Genomic DNA, 25,974 nt, shown 5'->3' with positions numbered 1-25,974 from the left:
TTTCCACAACAAGGAATTTCCACAACAAGGTATTTTTCTTTTATTTATTTCTAACAGAGAACCCAAATACAAATTAACATAGATTTAACTTAGATAATGCTTTCGTAATGAAATAATTTCATAAAATTTTCATTCGCTTTTTCATCCCCTTATGGGATTTCGTTTCCAAATACACTTTATCCCTTTTTTTTATTTCCAGCCGAGAAATAAAACACTAATTTTCATATATGAGGCTTTAAAATACTTTGGTAGTTATTTACTAATTATTTGTTTTAAAAAAAATCACCCTCTATTTTACCATCTTAGTGGTTGAATTTCCAAAAGCGCTGAAACAAGTATATTTCTTTCTGACTGAGAAAGTAAATACCAATTTTCGTACGTCTGGTTTCAAAATTGCCTTAATAGCGACATATTTTCGAAAAAGCACTCACACCCTTTTTAACCCCCTTAGTGGCGGGAATTTGAAAAAGCCTTTCTTAAATGACGCCTTCAGTATAAAGTTAACACTCTCTCCAAATTTCAAGTTTCTATCCTTAGCGGTTGGGGCTGGGCGATGATGATTCACTCAGTCGGGCCATGGCTTTTATATATACAAATCACATCCGTTCGTCGTGAAGACCACTAAAATTTTTTTATTTGTTTACCTGAGTGTCTGATTTCGTGTCCTGATTTGCTTAGTGTTACACAAATTGCATTTCTTGCTTCCCTTTCTTGCACTAATTGCAGTGCGTGCTTTGGTAATAACACTCTTCGCACTTGTGATTAACACAGCAGCATGCGCATGGTTGTAACTTTCTTCTGCTTCATCTGTTTAAGGCCCTGAGACGTACGCGGAAGGTAGCGCTCGTGAACCGGCTGTGTTTGACAGATTAGAGAGCAGGGTACCCTCCTCCACGCACCATACGGTGGCTTGCGGAGATGTAGCTGTACATACAGACTGTCAACATGACAGCATCATCCAACTGAATTGTGTCACCTGATACTAGCGTCTGTTCATGCACCCAGATTGAAGGCAAACAGTCTTGCTAAGACTGGTCAAACTAAGAAGTTCTTTCTGTAATTTGTTACCGGGAGAGCGCATTATGAGCACGTCGCAAATGAGAAAATCATCATAAGACTTCTTGCATTTGTAACTTGCGCACAGAAATTTGCAGTCTCTAGTTAGCACCTCTAATTATGCTATCCTTTCTCTGTAACTGATTTGGCTTTTTAAAGCAATGAATAATTTATTAGTGACTGCTGCTAAGTATACTTGTGCCGAAAATTAAGTGTATAGCTTACCTTTAATTTTTCAGTCTAAATACCGGGGTATTCTAAATGATGGACCCATTTTCAAAACTTCGTATTTATTCAACTACATCCAAAATTGACAAGGTTGATACCAAAGGAAAGAGGAAGTTGCATGTCTTTTTATTATCTTTTATATAAGTTTAATAAGTTGAATAATTTATTAATTAGTTTTTAATAATTATTTAATAATTAGAAGGGTGATACATGTTATAAATGTTCAATGTGGTCACCGTTGCCTGTACGGCAAACATCGACGAGGTAGCCAACCACGTCCCATACACGCGAAGGAGTATCTCGTATTACTGAGTACACGGCAGCAGTGACCCGGTTCCGTAGGTCGTTCACAGTGGTTGGTAGAGGCGGGACGCTAATAGCTTCCTCTACACAACCCCATAAGAAATAGTCACAGGGTGTGTGATCACAGGGTGTGTGATCAGGAGATATGACCAGATGTGCAGACCCAGGTCCTCAAGTCCTCTGCGACAGATCCACATTCACCACTGAACACAGTTACGTTTGAGAGCGTTTACCGGCGTCCCGACATTCGATATCGAAGGACGTGTACAATCTGCTTCTTCGACAGATCGCCCGGAACGGGGTGGAATGGAAACATCCTACCGTTAATTGGCACGTGGTGTGGCGCTTGGTACACCATCCCCACATACCTACAACAGTCAGGTCTACACGATACATTGTCGTGAATCGAAAATACCCAACAATTGACAAAAAGTGCGAAATACATTTGGCGGATTCGCACATCTGTGAGCAATGTGACATGCTGGATACGGACGACCAAAGGCTGGTCTGCGGTGAAGGGTTTGCTGTCTGGACTCCAGCGAGGAAGATAATAGCGTCCATGCTGCGCACTATATGTATGGCAATATCTCCCGACGTAGTATTTTTTTCTGAGGAAACGTATTTTCCGCGTCATACGACGAACGCAGTGGCATGGATCACAGGTATGACGGTCCATTACATATATAGAGACACACATCTGAACGTACTGAACGTACTGGAATATTGACAATTCTCGAAAGATGAACACACAAAATTGTTACGGCTGCGAAAGTACAAGGACTGGTACGCAGATTTCCTAGGAATGGTTTTTTCGGACCCGCCATATACTTTGGGTCTGCCAGGTGCGCAAAGATGAGCGGCGGTGCTGTCGATGTGGAGCCGACCAAGTAAACTGGTCAACTAAAGAAAACTACGCGGGTATGCGACCAGGATGAACTAACACTTGCACAGTTAGCAATGGAATGTTTCCTTGAATTTTGCTTTAATATCTGTAAATACCGTTCATAAGGGTGCCTGAGGTGGCCTCGCTTTGGCTTTGTTGTTATTTCATGCTTCATGGTAGGACGGCAGCGAGGTTTCTTCCAGGACACTTATAATTTGTAAGGACGTGCTGTGGTTTTGTGAATAGTAAAGGTTTCTGTTTCTCCTATCTTCATCAAATATATATAAAGAAAAAGATGGTAGAGCACTTACCCTCGAAACGCAAAGGCCGCGAGTTCTAACGAAAAAAAAAAGGCAAAGCGAGCGCGGAAAAAGCGGTTTCGAGTCCCGGTCCGGCACAAATTTTCATTTTCGTCATTCCATTCTACAGCCGATGGTAGCCATTTTTCGCAAATGCGAATTCATCTGATGTGAAGCATGATACAGTTCAGTTGTTGGCGCCCTCTGTGGCATCAGAGCAGAAATAAGGGTGGTGAATGTGAGCTATAGCGGAAACGTAATATGGTCCCTGTTATGTGCGCCACCAATATGGTACCTAACCATGTTTCGCCATGCCGAGTCCAGCCCTGATCTCTGCGTCTTCGGTCCCTACATTTGTGTACAGTATCAGATGGCGGACGAAACGCTCTATAAGAGGGCTTCAAAATTCCAGTCGTTCCTAATGAAAGTCGGATCAACAGCTTCATGAGCTGTGGTAGATACCCAAAACCGTCAACGTGCTTGAGGAAATTTATTCCGTGATTGACATGAGCAAGTTGCAGGCTTCCAGTCCTCTGTGGTACAGTGTGGGAATTCATAAGCCTGTGTGAAGAGTGCTGCATCGAATTGGCCTCATGTGCTAAATGATATACCCAGTACACCATCCACCATTACTCAACTGACCATGTCAAATGTTGGAAGTCCTGTGTGCCACATTCGGGAACTTCATAAGATCACGTGGTACGCTGCACCCACAGTAATCAGGATCTGTGGCCTAATCTACTCCATGATACAATGGAGTGCGGAAACTAGTTCAAAGTAATTTGAATCGTAGTTCATCTGGCCGCGCCAAATGTTGTCTTAAGCAGATCAGCGAGACGCTTTGTAAGTCCCAGCGGGACACAGTTTTCTGTCCATGCACTCCACTGCAGCTGCGGTGGGGACGGAGCCTCTCCGTCGTTGCTAGGCCCCCGGTTAACATACAATACAACACAATCCAGTGCAAATGGAAGCTTATTATTAAGTAGAATGTTGATTTGGTAACTACTACATCGCAATTTACTATCGTGTTAGTGGTGTGACCTTTCGAATAGTTTGAACAATTCATATTAGCTATCGGTGGTTGTCATTAAGAAGTAGGAATCTTCGACTAATTTGGAGCTCACAGCGCAACCCTATCGTGGTATACCAGGTACATCAAGTTCGTTGCCTGCACCATCGACAGTAGTATGCCCTGATCTCTTCCCAGAAAGGATTCGCTGAATGTAAACAAAATCTTCACCTCGCTATGTAAAAGAAAATTTTGTGTCATAGTCTGACAGAAATTACACAGTCATTTATGTGAATCATGTATCGGGCATAAACCAGAACGGATGCTATATCGATGGCCCAAAACACAGTAGAGTGCGAACACGACGAATGCAAGTAACGTTAGCAGAAATCAGTACTAATGATCAAAGTCAGAATCGACTCAACAGATCTGAGCTCAGAGTTAAATTCGTGGTCTATAAGGGAGAAAACTATCGAGAAGCGAACTGGCGATACGTCCACCGGTTTAGGTTTTTATTTTTGTAGAGAACTGACGTCCATCCCTATGTGACGTGTTTGCCGCGACCCCTTGAATTGCGGCAGTCGAAAACGGTACAGTAATATCAGCATCACTCTCGGAATCTGTCTCCATATCGCTGGTGAAGTGGAACATTACTTTTTGTCAGCAGTCTTCTGACTTATTTGATGAGCCAGTCATGAACTTCTCTCCCGTGTCAACCTCTTCCTCTCTGAGTAGCGCTCCCAAAGAGTGTCCTCGATTATTTGTTGTATGCATTCCAAGCTCTTTCTTCCCGCACTGTTTTTGCAGCTCTTTCCAACACAATGGAATTTATTCCTTGATGTCTTAAGACATCTCCTATCATTTAGCCCCTTCTTCATGTAAATATTTTCCTCCCCTCGCCGAATCTGTAGCATAACGTAAGTTACCAGGCCAACTTCTCTTTATCATCCTCGTATAGCACCCCATTGTAAACGCTTTGGTGTGTTCGATATTAAGCACAAAATCTGTCTTTCGGTTCACAAGCAATTGGTAGGTTTATAGAACTGGTAAAGTTACTATCCTGTGGCCGCTTGTCTTTGTATTGCTCCGCGCTCTCGAGGCCAGTCTTCTTCGTGTAATCGCTGTGCATTGTGTTTCAGCGTGGACGGCGTGCTGACTAATCTTACTCTCTCTGGTCTCCCGTCGCTTAAAGTGGGCAGAAATGGAAACTCTCTTCTAGTAAGCGGTACGCTAGCTATTGATGGGCAATACAGCTTGTATGGAACTGCAAGCGGTTCCCTTTTGGAAGGACAAGGAGGGATCAGGTGAGTTGACAATTAACTTCTAGCCTATGTAATAGATATTTCAGTGCCACAGTATAAAAACCAGCCGTCCACGCTTCGCTGGTACGGATAATTGTTCTTTTTGTTGTTATTGTGGGATTCGGTGAATTTGATACAACTATCACGTTTAACTGTCTTCAGATCTATGTAACTATTACAGTTTATATTCTCTTGAACTATGTTTAATGAAGTGGAACCCTGGTATCCCTCACTTATTCCCCACCTTTCAAGACCCACTCCCGACGACTTCCATTCCCTTGTTAACTTTACCTCCGTATCTTTGGATATGAACTTCAAAGAAATTCTTTCCTTCAGTCAAGGTGAGCCATAATTTTATTTCCTCCCTGATCCGATTCAGTACATCTTCATCAGTTAACTGATCTATAACGTAACCTTCAGAAGCCTTCTAAAACACGACATTTCAAAAGATCCTATTCCCTTCTGGTGTGTGCTGTTTCACTTCCTTATAAAGCTAAAGTCCAGACAAACGCTTTCAGGAAAGACATGCTAGCACTTACATTTAAAATATATTTGTGTGATGTTAATCTTGGAGGTGTTGGGTAATAAATCTAACGCTAATAGAGATTGATTGGTGACGAAGTAATTTTACTGTGTTCTAAGATAATTTAACGAACTATATACTTTATATAAACAGACAGTCCCAAAATCTCAGCACATAAAACCAAATTGATATCAGCACAATTACAAGGTAACAGTACTCTTACATGACGTTCGTTGAACTAGTTAGCCGATTCATCTGATTGGGCTTCCATTCTTTCATCAAACAACGTGGCGCGTGTGAGGAAACCTCATTGATGATGGTACACAATGCACTCAGTCCATTTCGAAGTAACTGTACTTTAAAGCTCTTTGTGTAGCTTACTAACTGTTGCTCACATATAAGGTTTTCAACACAATATAGAGTGAAAACTATATGAGCTCCGTGAAGTGATTATGTGTTATGTTGATATGGGGATCAACGGAACACGCAAAAGCAGCTTGTCGTTATCTGTAAGCCCCCCAGTTCCTAAAAGGAGGCATCTGCGTCTGCTGCATTTGCGACGCCCTCGATGAGAATATAGGGTGTTCCAAGAATACCACATTTTTGGGCATAGAGAGCTTCAGTAGTACACTTTCAGCCAGTACGAGTGTTGTGGCAGTGACTACGGCCACAGGTCACGCAGTCGCTTCGAACGTAATTCAGAGTAGGTTACACATGGCAATTGTTTCAGCAGCAGAAAGAGACACTCCTAGGCAAAATTGGTCTGACATTTGGAAATATCGACTTGGACTATCAAACAAGCACAGTACAAATCAAGCTTTTCGACAAGACCCTAAGTATCAGCTACTAGTCTTGTTGGCCAATGATGGATGGTTTTCTTGATATTATTACGCGAAAAGAGTTGCATGTTTCAACTTTCCTCTCTTCATTTATCATTCAGTTTTCGATGAACTTTACCAAATTCGATTTAAATATGAGGTTGATATTGAAAATTATCAACTAGTTTTTATATTTCTATTGACAACGAATTTATTATATGGTATTACTTTTCCAGTATAAAACTGACTGACTATGATGTCGAAGCTTCTTCAGATTATACTGTCATTGACGATAGCAAACTGGCTATCAACTCTGTGGATATAAAACTATCTGCACCTTCAATTAAGGTAAGTATTTTTTTTAAATCAGTGGTAATATCCTGAAATCTAGAATTGGTCTGTGAAAAACGTTAATCATCTGAGGACAAAACCAGAATTCCAGATAGCAGTTTGACTACTTATCTTTATGACCAAAAAATGTTGGGTGCTAGATTTTAATATGATCGGGTTTGAAAATTCAATTAGTTTTTCACGTGGTATCAAATGGATTGAATTCAGTGAAACGAAACAAAAGAGATCAATGGGGATAAATGCAATGAAGTGAAATGGTATGAAATCGTACCAGCGAAACCTTTCAGAAATGAAATTTTTCAGAGCAGCCAGAAGTGGCACTCATAATATTCCAGAAATGCTTAACGTGAAATGTTAATATAATGTGACATTTTCTGTTCATCGCGTCTAGTCACCTTCATCAGTTACGCTGAATGGGCACGTCTCTAAAAATAATCAAACACTAAATTACACGCATTTTTCCCTTCTATGAAAGGTTCAATTAATTTCATCTCGCTGAATGCAGCTGATGGTATGCCTATGGTAAGATAAGCCACAGTATCTCATTATAACTATTCCTCCGGTGGTGCTACTCCCGAAGGAATTACCTCCGTATGTTAGTTAGCAAAATTCAAAGGTAATCGTAACTGACATTAAAGGTTTGGGTCAGTCCTGGAATTGCGCTCGGATGGACAAACTAGTGAAGATGACTTCTTATAGCAAACAGAAGATCCAGAATTTGGCACCAAAGACATTTTTCACAACACAGTCACTATGAATGTAACTTCAGTCTAGCTCTTCAGCAGTTCTCTTATCTAACAGGAGGACTAAATAAACGCTGTAACCTCGACCGTACGCCTAACTGCTTACGCTACCGCTAATATCAAGGAGCTTCAAAAATTTGTATGTTTGTATAATGAAATGTAGACTACTGTCATTCTATTTTATTTCCAGCCATCAGCCTTCGGACTGGTTTAATGCGGCTGCCACGAATTCCGGTCCTGTGCCAACTTGCACCCTACTCCTCAATTATTTGTTAGATGTATTCCAATCTCTGTGTTCTCTACAATTTTTCCCTCCGTATCTACATTACCATGAAAGTTATTCCCTGACGTCTTAAAACGTGTCTTGAAGTTCTGTCGATTTTTCTTGTCAGTGTTGTCCGTACATTCCTTTCTTCGCCCGTACTGAGGAGAACATCCTCATTCCTTTTCTTATCAGTCCACCTAATTTTTACCTTTCCTCTGCTGCACTACATTTCAAATGCTTCGGTTCTCTTCTGTTCCCGTTTTCTTGCAGTCAGGACTCACTACTACGCACTGCTGTGCTCCTAACGTGTATTCACAGAAGTCTATTCCTGAAATTATGGCCTATGTTTGACACTAGTAGACTTCTCTTGGCCAATAATGCCCTGTTTGCATCTGCTGGTCAGCTTTATATGTCCTCCTTGCTTCGTCCATAATGGCTTGATTTGCTTCGCAGGTAGCTGAAGTAGGTCCAGAAAGGACAAGGATCTGTCATTGTTGAATTTTAATTAAATGTGTATTTATGCATTGTTCGAAAAGTTTTTGGCAAATGATATGCTCTAAAGAGATTTTTAACAATTTTTTTAAACACCAGCCATTTTTACTGGATCAAACAAAAACGTTTCCGTTTGGACATATCAATTTCGAGTATTCAACAAATTTTCGGTGTACTAGAATGTCAGATGAAATAAGAATTACGTGTTAAAATGAAACTAAGTTTATGACACTTTACAGTGTCAAGCAGTAAAGAACTTTAGTAAATCACAATATACATGGTTGTTGATGAGAAACAGTAACCTATAATTCACAAGATATTTGAGATTGGCAGTTGGATTATGGCGGGTAAGAAGAAGTGCCACAGTCTATACAATTAACGAAAATAGCGAAATGGCGATCTGATTGAAAATGACATTTTACAGTAGTTGACTGTATTCACATTAACGTACAGACGTCGTGGTATTGGTCAGCTTTAATTCGATGTCACTCATCTAATCCTACTGTAGTTTACAGATTAATGATTTGTTGTAGTTTCACCGACTCTGGGTTAGAAACTTGCTAACAATCGTCAAATGATCATTTATGCAAAACAACTGTTCAGTTCTACGTAAGCCATAGGAATGTAGTAAAATTAAAATATATTCTCGTGTTCCAGTTCTCGTAAATAATATTTTGTTTCATTTCGATGTGTTTAAGTGATATTATTTGTGTTACTGAAAGCTCATTCTGTGTTATTTTCTGCAGGTAACCTACGAGAACCTTGTACTAGATATGGGTGCAACACAATTTCTCAACGACCTTCTACGACATTAAAAAATAAATAACCTCAAGTGCAATGGTCAGGAAGGGAATCAACCGCTACACTGTGTACAATATGCATATGAGTGAAAAACAGAAGAGCAATGAAAACAGAAGGAGCTCATAATATGAGTATGCATAAATTTTGTGATGCTAATGGCATTATGTTCACCAAGAAGTTCACATTTCAGAAGGAATTTGTATTGTAACCAATAAAACTGATTAATATCTTAAAGAATTAAATGTGTTTCACTCAATATTTCTGACACCGCAAACAACATTAATTGCAAACAGTCTATGTTACATGCTTGCTGCAACCTAATAAAAGGATTGTGCTACTAAGTGAATTATTCCGTGGCATGTGAGTAGAACACGCCTCCACTGAAAAGAAGTTCCTTTTATTTGTAAACAACGATTTATCTCTACGAAGAGACATAATTTTTAAACTTACTTTGCTTAGAATAATGTCCCTATTACGTGAAACGTGCTACAGCTCACCAAAAAATTACATTTTCAGAAGAAAATTATTTGTACGTGAAGATGATTTGCTTAAGTACCACGTACTAACGTTTATTTTAAGCTTAAAAGAGTAAGGATATTTAAAGAGGCATGTAACCTGCAGAAGATTGTTGTTCTACACAGTTATCGTCCTGCATGTTACTAAAAATAGCCTGTTACTAAACATAATCAGTTTTTATTACAAAATGGAAATAGTCAATTTTTAACTCTGGTTTTATTCGAATATTTTTGATTTGTAACACGAAACAGAGGGATGCTATAGCAAAAATAAAAATACAGATTCATCATACAACAACAGAAAAAAAGGTAAAACAGTATATATATATATCGCAAGGAGCTTCAATTCTTCATCGAGCTAATATAAAGCATGCATCTGTTATTACTAAAAGAGTTTTGGACTTATCAACAATAATAAGAAACTCTCGCCGTTGCTCATGATGAAGGACTTTCTTCAGAGTACAAAATGACAACAGTAATTAAATAGATTTTTTAATTTTGTGCATGTAAACTATATTTGTATCAAAAGTAATTGCTTTGGTGACATAAATGAGCGGCTTATTTTTATTATTTATAAAATGCAATTCATATTTTGTAAACGTATAATATACACATTCGACTAACACTTATCGATGTGCTGTTCTAATTACGTGCAAAACAAACAAACAAACAAAAAACAATAAGAGTACATTGGCTCCCATTTCCTCTCTCTCTCTTTCATCTATGTTCCCTTCCCTAGCAATGCTAGCAGTATGTCACACACAACACAGAAAATGCTACTGAACAGTGAAACGTATCAAACTGAAATAGTGATAATTAAACAGATGATTGCAGTAATCCGTTTCCAGCCTGCACTCATAGAGAAGATGTCCAAGAATATCGTGGGCAAAATAGATAAAAGCAAAAATAAAAAGAACAAACGAAAAGCCGCCAAGGCAGTGTGTAATGCATCCTTCGGTATCATCTCACAGAAATTTGCTAACATATTCAGACATTACAATGTAACTCATTAAATGATGTAGCCTCACGACATAACAAACAAAAATTTAAAATATAAGATATCTACAGTAAAAAATGCAATGATTGTCTAGTCGCGTATGTGGATCAGAACGGACGAATCTTTCGCGTTTGACTTAAGGAACAAATCCGTTTAGGAACAACAAGCCAAGTAAGTCAGTCATAGCTTACAACAGAATGATACAGAGCACGCTTCTCACAATATGGATGACAGTCTAATAACTAGTAAAATAAACAAAAGCCACAAAATGAAATTCTTTAAGGAGTTCAAAGTTTCCATTCACAGGAGAAAACATGTGCAGAAAGAACTCAATGACGAAGTTGAGACGATGACAGTGAACGGTTTTAGAAGCATCGCAGACATACCAGGTCACACTCTTCTTCTGGTCTGTTTTTTGTGTGTTTGTATATGATATTAACGGACAGAAATATGTATGTGCAACTAACTGATGCGTGCCTTTTGCTGAAACATCTTGAGAGTAGCTTTGTTGGTTGGTTGCTTGGTTTGGGGAGGAAAGGCACCAAACTACGGAGTCATCAGTCAGTAGCTTTGTTCTTCACATGCATTCGTGCATATATCACTTCCTGCGACCCACCCGAAGGGCGTAAGCCACAGAAGCGGACCGTGAATGATCTAAAAGCTGCTGGCTCAGATGAAACTGTTAATTGGTGTTTTACAAGTACCCTACATGAATTTTTCAGACCTACTGCGTTTCTATAGGTTGCGATGTCCTGTCGCTGTTGAACAGAAAATTACAGAGAGATCTACAATATACCAAGCAGCTATAAACAGACCCGGTACAGAGATTTAGCTAATTTTTTTGCAGATTTTAAGAATCTCTGACACTAAATTCTGTTTTCCTCCTCCGTTGCTGAGTGGCCAGCGGATCTGACTACCATGCTGGAAAGACCGGTTTAGTCCACGGTACAGCCATTGGCTTGTCTCTGAGGGGAGGACTGGAGCGGGGTGTCCTCAGACTTGTGAAGCCATCTGAGAAGTTTGTTGATTCAGAAGTGGCCGCTCCAAGGTCTGAGACGCTCACAAACGGCTTGGAGAGCTTCGACTGATTTTACACAACACTGCTTCCAAATGACGTTATTTTCAGTTATGACAAGGCAGTGCGTTGCCCGTCGGGGTCGAGAGTCGAAACTGGTAAGCTACATTCTATTTCACCTACAAAACTACCTAGTTTGTTTAGATATTGCAGCTGCAGAGCCGATTAAAATGTTTACTAGAGTGCGATTAGAAACTGAATCTTTCCTTTTCAGCAGATGTTATTCCTGCGAAGGAGAACGAATTAAAGTCCAATTACGAATCTGATACACATCCTTGACCTGTCACAAAATATCATTACAGTGTGCACTGTATTGCGAAGTAACGTTTCATACCAAAATCACGCCGTATCCTCCGAGACACGTTGGATATTGAAGGAAAACACATGAGGACATTATACAGAATGAGGCCCAAATGCTTGCATTATTTAGATACGCTGTGTGAGGAGTGCATTAAAGTAACATTTTATTCGCGTGTCAGTTCTCACACCATTATCGGTTGTTGAGTAGAGCGGTTAGAGCACTTTCAGCCCGCGCTATACTCGTTAAATAACACTGGAGATGGTACCTTTGTAGTATCAGGATTTCCTTCTGCCATGCGTGATGTAACTGCCTGTAGTCACAATGAAGCGTCTCAGAGTGTGGATTATACAGAACAGCATGACGTGGCCGTGTGTGTTGACCTCGCGACAGCTGTAGTAGATAGCGGCACACCCGAGATAGCAAGCACTCTAACGACTTCTACATGTATGCAGTAAGTCACTGCATTTCAACGGCTCTGCGTACAGTTCTCCGCATCGATAGGCGACATATATTTTAACGTTCTGTAGGTGCTCGTTGCCTGCTTTGTTGTACACAAACTACTCTCATTGCCCCCAGTAAGCAAATTAGCCAACAGTATACATCATCGTACATTATTGCCTGTATTCAACAAGAGATATTACTCCAAAGTATCCTTTTCGTTTTAGAACTTGTCTTATATGCTTAATGCAGTGAAGTTGTGGGCTTCCTCACGCATTCTTTCCAAATGTTTCTTCTTCTGCGATTCACACTGCGGAACGACCACGTGTACACACGAGCCAATTCTCTATCTCAGTTCTTTGACAGTCATGTACAAATAAACTGCTGTTCTAATTCACTGAAGGCTTTTCATTGATTGTTCTGCCTGCCCATAACTTGTGTAAGGACTCTTCTCTAGCACTATAACCCAAAGACCTGTAGCTTGTTTTTATTCTGCGTCATAACTATCACATGAACCATGAACCATGGACCTTGCCGTTGGTGGGGAGGCTTGCGTGCCTCAGAGACCGTAGGTACAACCACAACGGAGGGGTATCTGTTGAGAGGCCAGACAAACGTGTGGTTCCTGAAGAGGGGCAGCAGCCTTTACAGTAGTTGCAGGGGCAACAGACTGTATGATTGACTGATCTGGCCTTGTAACACTGACCAAAACGGCCTTGCTGTGCTGGTACTGCGAACGGCTGAAAGCAAGGGGAAACTACAGCCGTAATTTTTCCCGACGGCATGCTGCTTTACTGTATGGTTACATGACGAATGGAAAAACTGGTAGAAGCCGACCTCGGGGAAGATCAGTTTGGATTCCTTAGAAATATCGGAACACGTGAGGCAATACTGACCCTACGACTTATCTCAGAAGCTAGATTGAGGAAAGGCATACCTACGTTTCTAGCATTTGTAGACTTAGAGAAAGCTTTTGACAATGCTGACTGGAATACTCTCTTTCAAATTCTGAAGGTGGCAGGGGTAAAATACAGGGAGCGAAAAACTATTTACAATTTGTACAGAAACCAGATGGCAGTTAAAAGAGTCGAGGGACATCAAAAGAAGCAGTGGTCGATAAGGGAGTGAGACAGGGTTGTAGCCGGTCCCCGATGTTATTCAATCTCTACATTGAGCAAGCAGTGAAGGAAACAAAAGCAAAATTCGGAGTAGGTATTAAAATCCATGGAGAAGAAATAAAAAATTTGAGGTTTGCCGGTGACATTGTAGTTCTGTCAGAAACAGCAAAGGACTTGGAAGAACAGTTGAACGGAATGGACAAGGTCTTGAAACGAGCATATAAGATGAACATCAACAAAAGCAAAACGTGGATAATGGAATGTAGTCAAATTAAGTCGGGTGATGCTGAGGGAATTAGATTAGGAAACGAGACACTTAAAGTAGTAAAGGAGTTTTGCTATTTGAGGAGCAAAATAACTGATGATGGTCGAAGTAGAGAGGATATAAAATGTAGACTGGCAATGGCAAGGAAAGCATTTCTGAGGAAGAGAAATTTGATAACATCGAGTATAGATTTAAGCGTCAGGAAGTCGTTTCTGAAAGTACTTGTATGGAGTGTGGCCATGTATGGAAGTGAAACATGAACAAGAAGTGAATAGAAGTTTTCGAAATGAGGTGCTACAGAAGAATGCTGAAGATTAGATGGATAGATCACATAACTATTGAGGAAGTGTTGAATAGGATTGGAGAGAAGAGAAGTTTGTGGCACAACTTGACTAGAAGAAGGGATCGGTTGGTTGGACGTATTCTGAGGCATCAAGGGATCACCAGTTTAGTATTGGAGGGCAGCATGGGGGGTAAAAATCGTAGAGGGAGACCAAGAGATGAATACACTAAGCAGATTCAGAAGGATGTAGGTTGCAGTAGGTACTGGGAGATGAAGAAGCTTGCACAGGATAGAGTAGCATGGAGAGCTGCATCAAACCAGTCTCAGACCACAACAACAACAACAACAACTATCAATGTTAGGGCCATAGGCGGCAATGTTAGCGGTTAAAATAGTTTCCTCTTATGAATTAATGCTATGAGGGTGAGTCAAATGAAAACTTTAAATATTTTTTTAAATATTAATTACTGTGCAGAAGTGGTACAAAGCTGTATCACTTTTCAACATAATCTCCCCCACGCTCAATGCAAGTCCTCCAGCGCTTACAAAGTGCATAAATTCCTTTAGAAAAAAAATCTTATGGTAGTCTGCGCAACCACTCATGCACCAAGTGGCGTACCTCTTTATCAGAATGGAACTTCTTTCCTCCGACTGCATCTTTGAGAGGCCCAAACACATGGAAATCACTTGGGGCTAGGTCTGGGTTGCTCGCTCTCTTCGTTTGCGGTTGGTGGAACTGAACCCAGGTTTCGTCACCAGTACCGATTATTGTAAGGAAGAAGTTCTTCACAAGCATCAACACGTCGTTCTCTCATTTGAGGAGCTAGCTACCGTGACACTCATTTTGCAGATACTTTGTGAAACTGGAGCACATTATGCACAATGTGGTGTGCTGACCCATGACTAATCTGTAAACATTCTGCGATGTCATTCAGTGTTACTCGGCGGTTTTCCTTCACTATGGCTTCAACTGCTTCAATGTTCTGTGGAGTCACAACTAGTTGTGCCTGACCTGGATGAGGAGCAGCTTCCACTGAAGTCACACCGTTTGCGAACTTGATACTTCATTCGTAGACTTGCTGCTGTCACAAACATGCATCATCGTAATGAACCTTCATTCGTCGATGAATTTCAATAGGTTTCACACATTCACTACGCAAAAACCGAATAACAGAACGCTCTTTTTCATGGTGCAAGTCGCAAGTGGGGTGGCCATTTTTAAACTGATACTGCGACGGTATGTGTGCATCTGCACTATGCTGCCACCTACAAGCCATTCTTCTGTTTGTAGCACGCTTACCAACATACAGGATAACGGCGCGAAATTTTCATTTTTTTGTCACAAATTTAAGGTTTTCATTTGACTCACCCTTGTACTTTATCGAGAAATTCTGCATTCAATCGCTTGGTAGCATCCACCACCCTCCGTTGCAATGATATCTGGATGAGTTATCGTGGCTCAAATTGTCTTCGTCCAGATTTAAATTTACCGCAGTGGACGTAGATACCAAGCTTATTCGTTATTTACTTTTATATTACATGTTTCTCGTAAAGTCCTTTTCAAGTCTTTGATGACTTCTTGAAGTCTGTGTGCAGATTCCGCAGATACTGCTGTTTGCAGGGCTAAATGAATTAACTTTATTGCGACATAAAAACTAAACCGTATCTCGTACGACTCCTTTTACTAGCACGTTCAGCAAGGGAATGACACATATACAAAAGAAAGGGAAAACGTAAGTCAGCGTCGTCAAAGAAAATCATTAAAAATACACACATCAGAAAAAGTTTTGCATCACCTCGGTACCAGGAGTTTCGGTACCTGTACAGAAAACTGGAATAGAGATCAACATAAACATCATTTCCGCCCTTTTTATTGCTCATGAAAACCACACATTGCATGTTGTACCACCATACAGCGAGACCTTCAGAGGTGGTGGCCCATATTTCTGTACACCCAGGTACCTCCAATACACAGTAGCACGTGCTCTTGCAATGATGCATGCCTGTATACCTCGTGGCATACTATCCACAAGTTCATGAAGGCACTGTTGGTCCAGATTGTCCCACTCCCTAACGGCGATACGGCCTAGGTCCCTCAGACTGGTTGTTGGGTCACGTCGTCCATAAACAGCCCTTTTCAATCTATCCCAGGCATGTTCGATAGAGTTCATATCTACAGAACATGTTGGTCACTCTAGTGGAGCGATGTCGTTATCCTGAAGGAAGTCATTCACAAGATATGCGCAATGAGGACGCGAATTGTCGGCCATAAAGACGAATGCCTCACCAATATGCTGCCGATAGGTTGCACTCTCGGTCGGAGGATGGCATTCTACATCTACATCTACATCCATACTCCGCAAGTCACTTGACGGTGTGTGGCGGAGGGTACCTTGAGTACCTCTATCGGTTCACCCTTCTATTCCAGTCTCGTATTGTTCGTGGAAAGAAGGATTGTCGGTATGCCTCTGTGTGGGCTCTACTCTCTCTGATTTTATCCTCATGGTCTCTTCGCGAGATATACGTAGGAGGGAGCATTCACGTACCATACAGCAATTACGGTGCCTTCCATGACCACGTCGGCCCCACATAATGCCACGCCAAAACAACAGGGAACCTCCACCTTGTTGCACTCGCTGGACAGTGTCTAAGGCGTTCAGCCTGACCGGGTTGTCTACAAACACGTCTCTGACGATTGTCGGGTTGAAGGCATATGCGACACGGGTCGGTGAAGAGAACCTGATGCCAATCCTGAGCGGTCGATTCGGCATGTTGTTGGGCCATCTGTACCGCGCTGCATGGTGTTGTGGTTGTAAAGATGGACCCCGCCATGGGCGTCGGGAGTGAAGTTGCGCATCATGCATAATATTGCGCACAGTTTGAGTCGTAACACGACGTCCTGTGGCCGCACGAAAAGCATTATTCAACATGATGGTGTTGCTGTCGGGGTTCCTCCGAGTCATAATCAGAGGGTAGCGGTCATCCATTGCAGTAGTAGCCCTTGGGCGGCCTGAGCAGTTCCTGTATCGTTGTATCTCCTATATGTCTGGAAAGCATCGCTTTGGTTCACTCCGAGACGCCTGGACACTTTCCTTGTTGAGTGCCCTTTCTGGCACAAAGTATCAATGCAGACGCGATCGAACCCCGGTATTGACCGTCTAGGCACGGTTGAACTACAGACAACACGATCCGTGTACCTCCTTCCTGGTGGAGTGACTGGAACTGATCGGCTGTCGGACCCCCTCCGTCTAATAGGCTCTGCTCGTGCATGGTTGTTTACATCCTTGGGCGGGTTGAATGAGATCTCTGAATAGACAGAGGGACTCTGTCTGTGATACAGTCTCCACAGTCAACGTATGTCTTCAGGAGTTGCCGGCCGGGTTGGCCGAGCGTTTCTAGGCGCTACAGTGTGGAACCGCGTGCCACTACGCTCGCAGGTTCGAATCCTGCCTCGGGCATGGATGTGTGTGGTGTCCTTAGGTTAGTTAGATTTAATTAGTTCTAAGTTCTAGGGGACTGATGACCTCAGAAGTTAAGTCCCATAGTGCTCAGAGCCATTTGAACCAATCTTCAGGAGTTCTAGGAACCGGGGTCATACAAAACTTTTTTTGATGTGTGTAGTAAACACTTGTGCGTGACGTTATACTGCACATGACACTGCACTTCACCACTCCCCGTCCCCCTTAGTGTCATTGATATTTCCTGTTGAATCAAACGTGTCGTTCCGGACAGGGAAACAAAGTGTCATGCACAGTATGCTGAAAGCACATTAGAGGTACCCTCCGGCGTCTGTTGCGGCTGATCTGTTGACGGGCGGTGGAGCGTTGATCGAGTCGTGGAATGTGCAGGTGAATCCGTACCAGTGTATAGTATGTAAGAAGCTGCTCTGAGCCTATTGACGGTGACAGTGGTTGACGTACCCATTACATCGACTTTGGATGTCTTGTTGTCACTGCTAATGACACGGTAAGTTCCATCGTAGAGTGGCTGCAGCTGCCTGTGTACTGCTTCATGTCGTACGAAGACATGTTGGCGCTCGTCAAAAGAAAACGGTGGCAGGTCTGTTTATCCCTTGGTGCGTACTTGCCGGATACGTATACGCTACTTTTGTTCGAAAACTGAGGGTTCTATGTAGTCGTCTGGTACGTTGATTATGAATTCACCGTGCAGCAGCATCGGCTGGCCATAAACAAGTTCTGCAGTTGTGGCTTTCAGTTATCCTTTCAGCGACGTACGGAGACCCTGGAGCACGATGGCAACGTCTATCCACAGTTGTCACGCTTGACATCGAAGAGGAAATTTTTGGTTGGCGATGCATGCTTTCAACTAAACCAGTCAGTGCAGGGTGGTAAGCAGTAGTTCCAATTCGCTTCGTACCCAGTAGGACGTCGAGTCCTTTGAAGAGACAAGACTCAAATTGTCTTCCCTGAGACGTTGTAATTTGTAAAGGCATGCCAAAACAAGCTATCCATGCTCGGAAGAACGCTGTCGCGACAGTTTCGGCGGTAATGTCGACAATCAGGAACACTTCTGGCTTGCATGTAACACGATCATGGCTGCAAGCCAGTAGGCGTATCCTTCTGATGTTGGGAGAGGTCCTACGAGATGTAGAAGGACATGTTCAAATCTATGATTCAGAGGAAGAAACGAGCCAAGAGGTGACTTAAGGTGGCGGCCAACTTCATTCCGTTGACAAGCGACGCACAGTCTCACATACTGCTTGCAGTTTTCGTCCATGTGCGGCCAGACAAAAACTCGTGGCTCGTACTACATAATGCGACACTTTATGTAAAAAGGTGATTACCTGTTGTAAAAAGTCAGTAGGCACGAACGCTCGCGGTTTGTTAGTGGCGATGTCACAATACAGCAGCGCAGTTGACGATCGCATATTAATACGGTGGAGCTGCTGGCCTGATGGTTGCGCCAACAAATCTCGTAGCTCGCTGTCTGATTTCTGTGCTGTGGCGAGAGCTTCAAAATCAATGCATCACTGATCGCTTCGATCGGAGAGGGAACGTAAGCTGGCCCACTAAACTCTTGTTCAACGTGAACGACACTGGTAGGGAACCATCGAATGTAGTCGAGATGTTGCAGGTGACGTGGTTATGCTTTCTCAGGACGCTTGAGAAAAATGTGTGTTAGTGACCTGTGATGGGAGGAAACTGCTGTCAGTCCAGTAAGTGATGAAATTTCTTAATAGCAGCATAAGCAGTATACAGTCACTATTATAGGTGGAGAAGTTACATTGGCGATAACTAACTTTTTACTGAAAAAAGCTAAAGGCTGGCACTGCTCGTGTGCTTGCTGTTGAAGTGCAGCACTGGTTGTAGAGGCAGATGTGTCGACGATCAGCGCGAGATGTGCTAACAGTGTAACCTCTGTGATAGTCGCCTTCAGCTTGGCGAAGGCCCACACAACCTCACTATTCCACTGGAGTTTGTCCTTGGCCTTCGGTGACCTAGCAGTGTATGATAACGAATAAACCAAGACTAAAAATTGGTTACACCAAGAAATCGTCGTAATTCTTTAACTGTCGTAGGCTGGGGAAAATTATGCATGCGATGCATTTGACCTAAGGTCGTCGCACGGTGGCGCTGGCAGCAGTCCACATACGCAGAGGTGTATTGGTGCATGTCGGAGTAGGGTGCAGCGAGTAAGTATGCAGGCCTTTTCAGACTTGCTAATGGTGACTGCGTGTTGAAAATGGCTCAAAGAACACATATTGATGACGTTATGAGGGGTAGAATACTAGGGCGATTGGAGGCTGGTCAAACACAGCAGGTCGTAGCACGGGCCCTCCGTGTGCCACAAAAGATCTCAAGATTATGGCAACGATTCCAGCAAACAGGGAACGTGTCCAGGTGCTACAGTACGGGACGTCCATAGTTTACAACACCACAAGAAGACCGATATCTCACCATCAATGCTCGCAGACGGCCTAGGAGTACTGCAGGTAGCCTTGCTCAGGAGCTTAATGCAGCCGCTGGAACGGTTGTCTCCAGACACACAGTCTACAGACGACTGAACAGACATGATTTATTCGCCCGGAGAGCTGCAAGGTGCATTCCACTGACCCCTGGTCACAGGAGAGCCCGTAAAGCCTGGTGTCAAGAACACAGTACGTGGTCATTGGAACAGTGGTCCCAGGTTATGTTCACAGACGAGTCCAGGTATAGTCAGAACAGTGATTCTCGCCGGGTTTTCATCTGGCGTGAACCAGGACCCAGATACTAACCCCTAAATGTCCTTGGAAGAGGCCTATATGGAGGTCGTGGTTTGATGGTGTGGGGTGGGATTATGATTGGTGCATGTACACCCCTGCATGTCTTTGACAGAGGAACTGTAACAGGTCGGGTGAATTGGGACGTCATTTTGCCTTTTCAGGGGTGCAGTGGGTCCCACCTTCCTCCTGATGGATGATAACGCACGGCCCCACCGAGTTGTCATCGTGGAGGAGTACCTTGAAACAGAAGATATCAGGCGAATGGAATGGCCTACCAGTTCACCAGACCTAAACCCGAAGGAGCACATCTGGGATGCTCTCGGTCGACGTATGGCTGCACGTCTTCAAATCTCTACGACACTTCAGGAGCTCCGACAGGCACCGGTGCAAAAATGGGAGGCTATACGCCAGTAGCTGCTCGACCATCTGATCCAGAGTATGCCAACCCGTTGTGCGGCCTGTATACGTGTGCATGGTGATCATATCCCATACTGATGTCGGAGTACATGCGCACGAAACAGTGGCGTTTTATAGCACATGTGTTTCGGGACGGTTTTATGAACTTTTCACTAATACCGTGGAATTACATATCTGTGTCGTGTGTGTTCCCTATGTGTCTATGTTATTAGCGTCAGTTTTGTGCAGTGCCACGTTGTGTGGCACCACGTTCTACAATTGTCCTTAATTTATGAGCATGAGTGTACTTTCTCTTGCCGAGTCCTTACGCCTTGCGCATCGACAGTATAATCTAGGGACTTAATTCAGCTTCTCCGAAGATGCACCTCACGAGTTGATGAACAGGATATGCGCACGTACACAAGTGAAGATCTGTTACAAGTGTGAAAGGTGTTATGTCTCTGAGTTTGACACGACCAGGACGACTTCGATGTACACATGCAAAGGTTTGGTCGAGAGTGACTTCATTCATATACAGTTGAAATATTTGAGCAGAATTACAAAGTCCAAAAGGCATTCGGGTAAATTCATATCAATTGCTGTGCGGATGGTGCTCATAGCAATGTTGTCCGATGCCACAGGTATCTGTTAGAATGCACGAACTAAGTGCAATGTAGAAAAGATCTGCTTACTGTGGAAACTGAACGAAAATATTCAATATGGGGTACTGGGTATCGATCTAGAATGGTTCTGGTATTGAGCTTTCCATAGTCGCCACAAGGCCGCCATCCATTTTTCGTCTTTGGGACTACATGTAGTGGATATGCACAGATACTGACCTAGAGGTGGCATGGACGAGAATTCCTGATTAACTACCTTCAGTTTCTGGGGTATCAAGCGGTGCGGTGGAGTTTGAAGTGTTGGTTCAGTTGTAATTTACGTATAGTACGCCATCGAGTGTTGCACAACTGCGCGTGGGAGTCTTGTATGTGATCGCTGGGACCTGTCTTAGGAACTCTATGAATGGGGAATCACAGCTAATTATACACACTGGTAGGTCTCTCACACGATACAGTCGCTCTTGGCTTATTAAGTTGGCAGTAGTGTGAAGAAGGTGACAATGATGGAGGTCAGGCAGGAATCCATAAAACGATAAAAAGTCCGCTCCGAATATACTTCCCGCCACAACGAACTGCCATTCAAATTATGGCCATAGGCGTAAGTTCAAAACCAACGTGACACAACCATACGTTGCGATCGCAGAATCGTTGGCGGTGGAGAGGTGGCAGTCACCATAGTTAGGACGCGCGTCAGATGGCCGGATGGATAGACTCACATGTAAGCAAGCACTTGTGTCTACTAAAAATTGTAACTTTGTGACGCTTCCTTTTACAAACAGTTCATGGATGCTGTCTAGATAGCCAGTGGGTGTCATTACTGACTTCGTGCTGAGTTTTCCTGTTCGCACGGCGGGCTACAATTCCGCGCCTCGGAACCTCACCGTCAGTGGTGCCAGCAGACACTTGGTGACAAAGCTGAGCAACTGCACGTTCCCGTGACGAGATCGGCGGCTGGCAGTCTGCTTACGTAATGCGCGGTAAGGTCAATTTGTGCTCGCTGTGCGCCGAGGGAATCTGCATGAGGTTCAAAAAATGGCTCTGAGCACTATGCGACTTAACAATCTGCCTGATGCTGTGGGCAAACTACTGCGAAGCAAGCGGACGGATACATTTCCGCTGTGCGATCTGCGGTTTGCACTAGTGTATCTATATATCTGTCAGTATTTCCTGTGCGACGAGTGGCAGGTGTGATACCCAAATATTCCGCAGACTGTCGTCACTGAGTGCGTTGCTCTCTAATAAACGCTGTCGGCGTAGTAGTTGCGATGGGACGCAGTCGCCTAGTAGCTTGTCCAGTTTCTTCACCTCGGACTGCGAAGTCCGAGTAATTAGGGCGTTCTTGTTCGTTATCCAACGATCAGTGCTCGGTGGTGACGCCGGAATATCTTGCACGTCTATGGCCATATCTTCACTGAGCACAGCAGCTACTTAACTGCAGGCCGCATCTCGTGGTCGTGCGGTAGCGTCTTCCCACGCCCGGGTTCCCGGGTTCGATTCCCGGCGAGGTCAGGGATTTTCTCTGCCTCGTGATGGATGGGTGTTGTGTGATGTCCTTAGGTTAGTTAGGTTTAAGTAGTTCTAAGTTCTAGGGGACTGATGACCATAGATGTTAAGTCCCATAGTGCTCAGAGCCATTTTGAACTTAACTGCACCTTGTGCCACCTGCGGTTACATGCGCTAGCACAGACTGACTTTATAGTTGCGCAATCATCAGCACGGGTTGCTGTTGTCAAAACGGTAGCTGTTTCACTGTCACGTAATTAATTGCTGCGCCAGCAGACACGTTTACAGTTAACGTTAATTCCCGCTTGCACTTACGGAGTGTGAGTCTGCGGCTGTTCGATGAACTGCGAAAATAGTATTCCAGCAGCCGTTATTTTTATAGCTTTTTATTTATAACACCAGTTGCGACTCATCAATAGAGTCACCTTTAGAACATATACAGTAAAAATTACAAGACGTCAGACAAATACATGGTACGACGTCATACATAGTATTATACAAACGAAACAAACGATACAGATTAATGTATATAAGAAAAAGAAAAACAATAATAAATAATGTACGCAGTGCACAGGTAACAATCAAGGATATATAAGAATATATAACATAGTTACTAGATCCCTTCCTCATTTGTGTCATCTTTTATGAATACTCATTAACGAAAAGTACCGTTGTCTGTAGTGACAACTCCTCGCTTTTTACAATGTGTTGTTTCTGCTTTACGTGAGATACTCGCTTATGCTGTTTTCATTGCATAGACGTCTTGGTAGCCTAAAGCAGTACAGTCTTTACTCTCCTTTCATATCCAGTTGAGTGATACGCACTTATCCAAATGCAAGTCTTTCCTCTAATGTTTCCTATAGGTCCGAAGTTCATATTTTCGTCTGTGTTGATTGACCTCTCTGATTCAATGACGCTCGTCCGGTAACTAGCGAATTTTGATATTTTATTGACGCTTTTCCAGGTTGTAACTATTACATTAACGCTAGTGCGTCGCATTGTTCGTATTTGTTTTCTTATCTGTTGATTCAACTATGGTAACGGGATATCTACATGATGAATACCCGACCAGTTTCTCTTTGATTTGTAGCTGGGTCACATTTCTTATACTACTTTGTCTGACACTATTCTGATCGTTACTAACATTAATGCCTATCTTATTGAATTCTTCATATAATGTAGTACTGGCATCTTTGCCTCACGACACTCGTCCGGTTATTATCATAGTTATTTTCCCAATACGACTATTAATTATTTTATGTAGTTTTTACACTTCTATCGTTTCTTACAATTTTAAGTTAGTAATTTGATACTATTCTTCATTTTATCTCACGCAAGAAATATCCTTACATATTTTTGGACGAGAACACATAGGATTAATGTTTGAGTTGAAATAACGCTACTATTTTTATGAGTTATTTGTGATACATAACTTGTGTCTTGCACTATGTTTACGAAGTATGTTATATTGATAGTATGTTCTTCATTGCGCCTTGAGCGTATTAATGCTTTACTGGCTTCTTTACACACACACACACACACACACACACACATACACACACACACACACACACACACACACACACACACACATATATATATATATATATATATATATATATATATATAGTTTGCTTCGTTTATATAGTACTATCTATGACATATTATTATCTATTTGTCTGATGACTTGAAAATTTTAGTGTATAGGAACTCTGTTGAGGAGTCCAATCTGGTAGCCACATGAAATGCTGCAGAAATAAAGGCTGTTGGAACATTATTTTTACAATTCACATCTACAGTCGATGGCGGGGCTGACGTCGTGGACTGTGGTGAACTGGAACACGGAATCTCGCCACGCTGTTGACGCGAGTGTTCGTACTTGCGCGATGCAGCACGATATCAAGCGTCGCTGACTGTTGAATTTCAAGTCAGGTAGTATCTGCGGTCACGTCTGGCTCATCAACTGTTGCGGGCGTAGATGAACTAACTTTATTGCATCATAAGAACTGAACCGTAACTCATACGAGTCCGTTTAATAACGCATACAGCAACAAAATAAAACTTACATAAAACGAATAGAACACGTATGTCAGCGACTGCCCAAAAGATAATCATTAAAAATAGTAATTATTTACAGTTAGCATTGCACTTCATACAGCTCTGAACTTCACTACTACTTCGTCTACTAATAAAATTTTTTCACACCATAATAATCTATACATCTGTTTATTACTTCCTCAGTGTATATATTTAACAGTAACAATAATTATTATCCGTAGTTTGATCACTTTATATAGTGATAAAGGGGTAACAAGTAAAATATACAAAATGTAAGTAATTTGGCATTCTGTCGTCTACAAATCTATTTCTTTTTCAATCTGTGTAGCTATTCTTCGCCTTATTTCTCTTTACACCCATTTATTACTTCTCACAGTAAATGTCTAATAACAAAAATAACATTTATTCATCATTCAGTGACTTTATATGCAATATGATATAACTTAAAAGAGACAGAGTTATATCTCCTGGCGTGTTTGTGTGTTGACAGTACCTCCTGGCGTCTATATGTTTACGTGTGTTGACAGTTTTAATTTCATTCACACAGTTATTACTTAAAAGAAAGACTTCTGTAGTTCGTGTTTCATTCCAAATCCTTACTGAGATGTAATGAGATTTTCATTTGTCCTCTTTGATATGCTGCTGCTAACTCCTCGCCAGCGCCTTGAAGGTAACTGTTAGTAAGGTTATTCACTGCTAACTTTCTATTGTTCAGATATGATCATTTTATGTATTGGCACATGGACTGCTTCTTTTGAAATCTTTCCGGATTATTTATTTTTCATACCTAACACTGTTGAGCACAAAGAGAAAGTTCATTTTTTACTGTCTAGTGCTTGAAACATTACTTCAGCTATTGCATTATACGCTTAAACTATTTTACTCAATTCGTCCATGAACACTTTTGGTTTAAATTCTTTTTCTGTTACATCAGATGGCTATTCTGTTAAGTCGTCCTCCGTTCCACACCCTTCGTACATTTCACCTACAAAGGGTCTATTAATCCAATACCCTGACAACAAAAGACACACAACCCCGGCTTTTAATTGCATTTGTATAAACTGTGCGTTAAATAGCTATCAGATTTTTTCCGTTATTCTCATATCTTCT

The 25,974-nt window shown here is 42.2% G+C and overlaps 1 protein-coding gene across 1 annotated transcript in view; it reads left to right on the top strand.

The window, feature by feature from the left end:
• Positions 1 to 2,439: 2,439 nt before the first annotated feature.
• LOC124775886 (glutathione S-transferase D5-like) overlaps positions 2,440 to 25,974 on the top strand; it is a 76,823-nt gene continuing 53,288 nt past the window's right edge. Inside the window, exons 1-2 of the mRNA XM_047250719.1 lie at positions 2,440 to 2,474; positions 6,657 to 6,768. Coding sequence (XP_047106675.1) covers positions 2,440 to 2,474; positions 6,657 to 6,768 — 147 coding nt within the window. The remainder of the gene's footprint in view (positions 2,475 to 6,656; positions 6,769 to 25,974) is intronic.

This window comes from Schistocerca piceifrons, chromosome 2, assembly GCF_021461385.2.
Source record: "Schistocerca piceifrons isolate TAMUIC-IGC-003096 chromosome 2, iqSchPice1.1, whole genome shotgun sequence".
In the NCBI taxonomy this organism is placed as follows: Eukaryota; Metazoa; Arthropoda; class Insecta; order Orthoptera; family Acrididae; genus Schistocerca; species Schistocerca piceifrons.
Note: the sequence above shows the minus strand (reverse complement) of the source record. Positions and strands in the feature narration are given on the sequence as shown.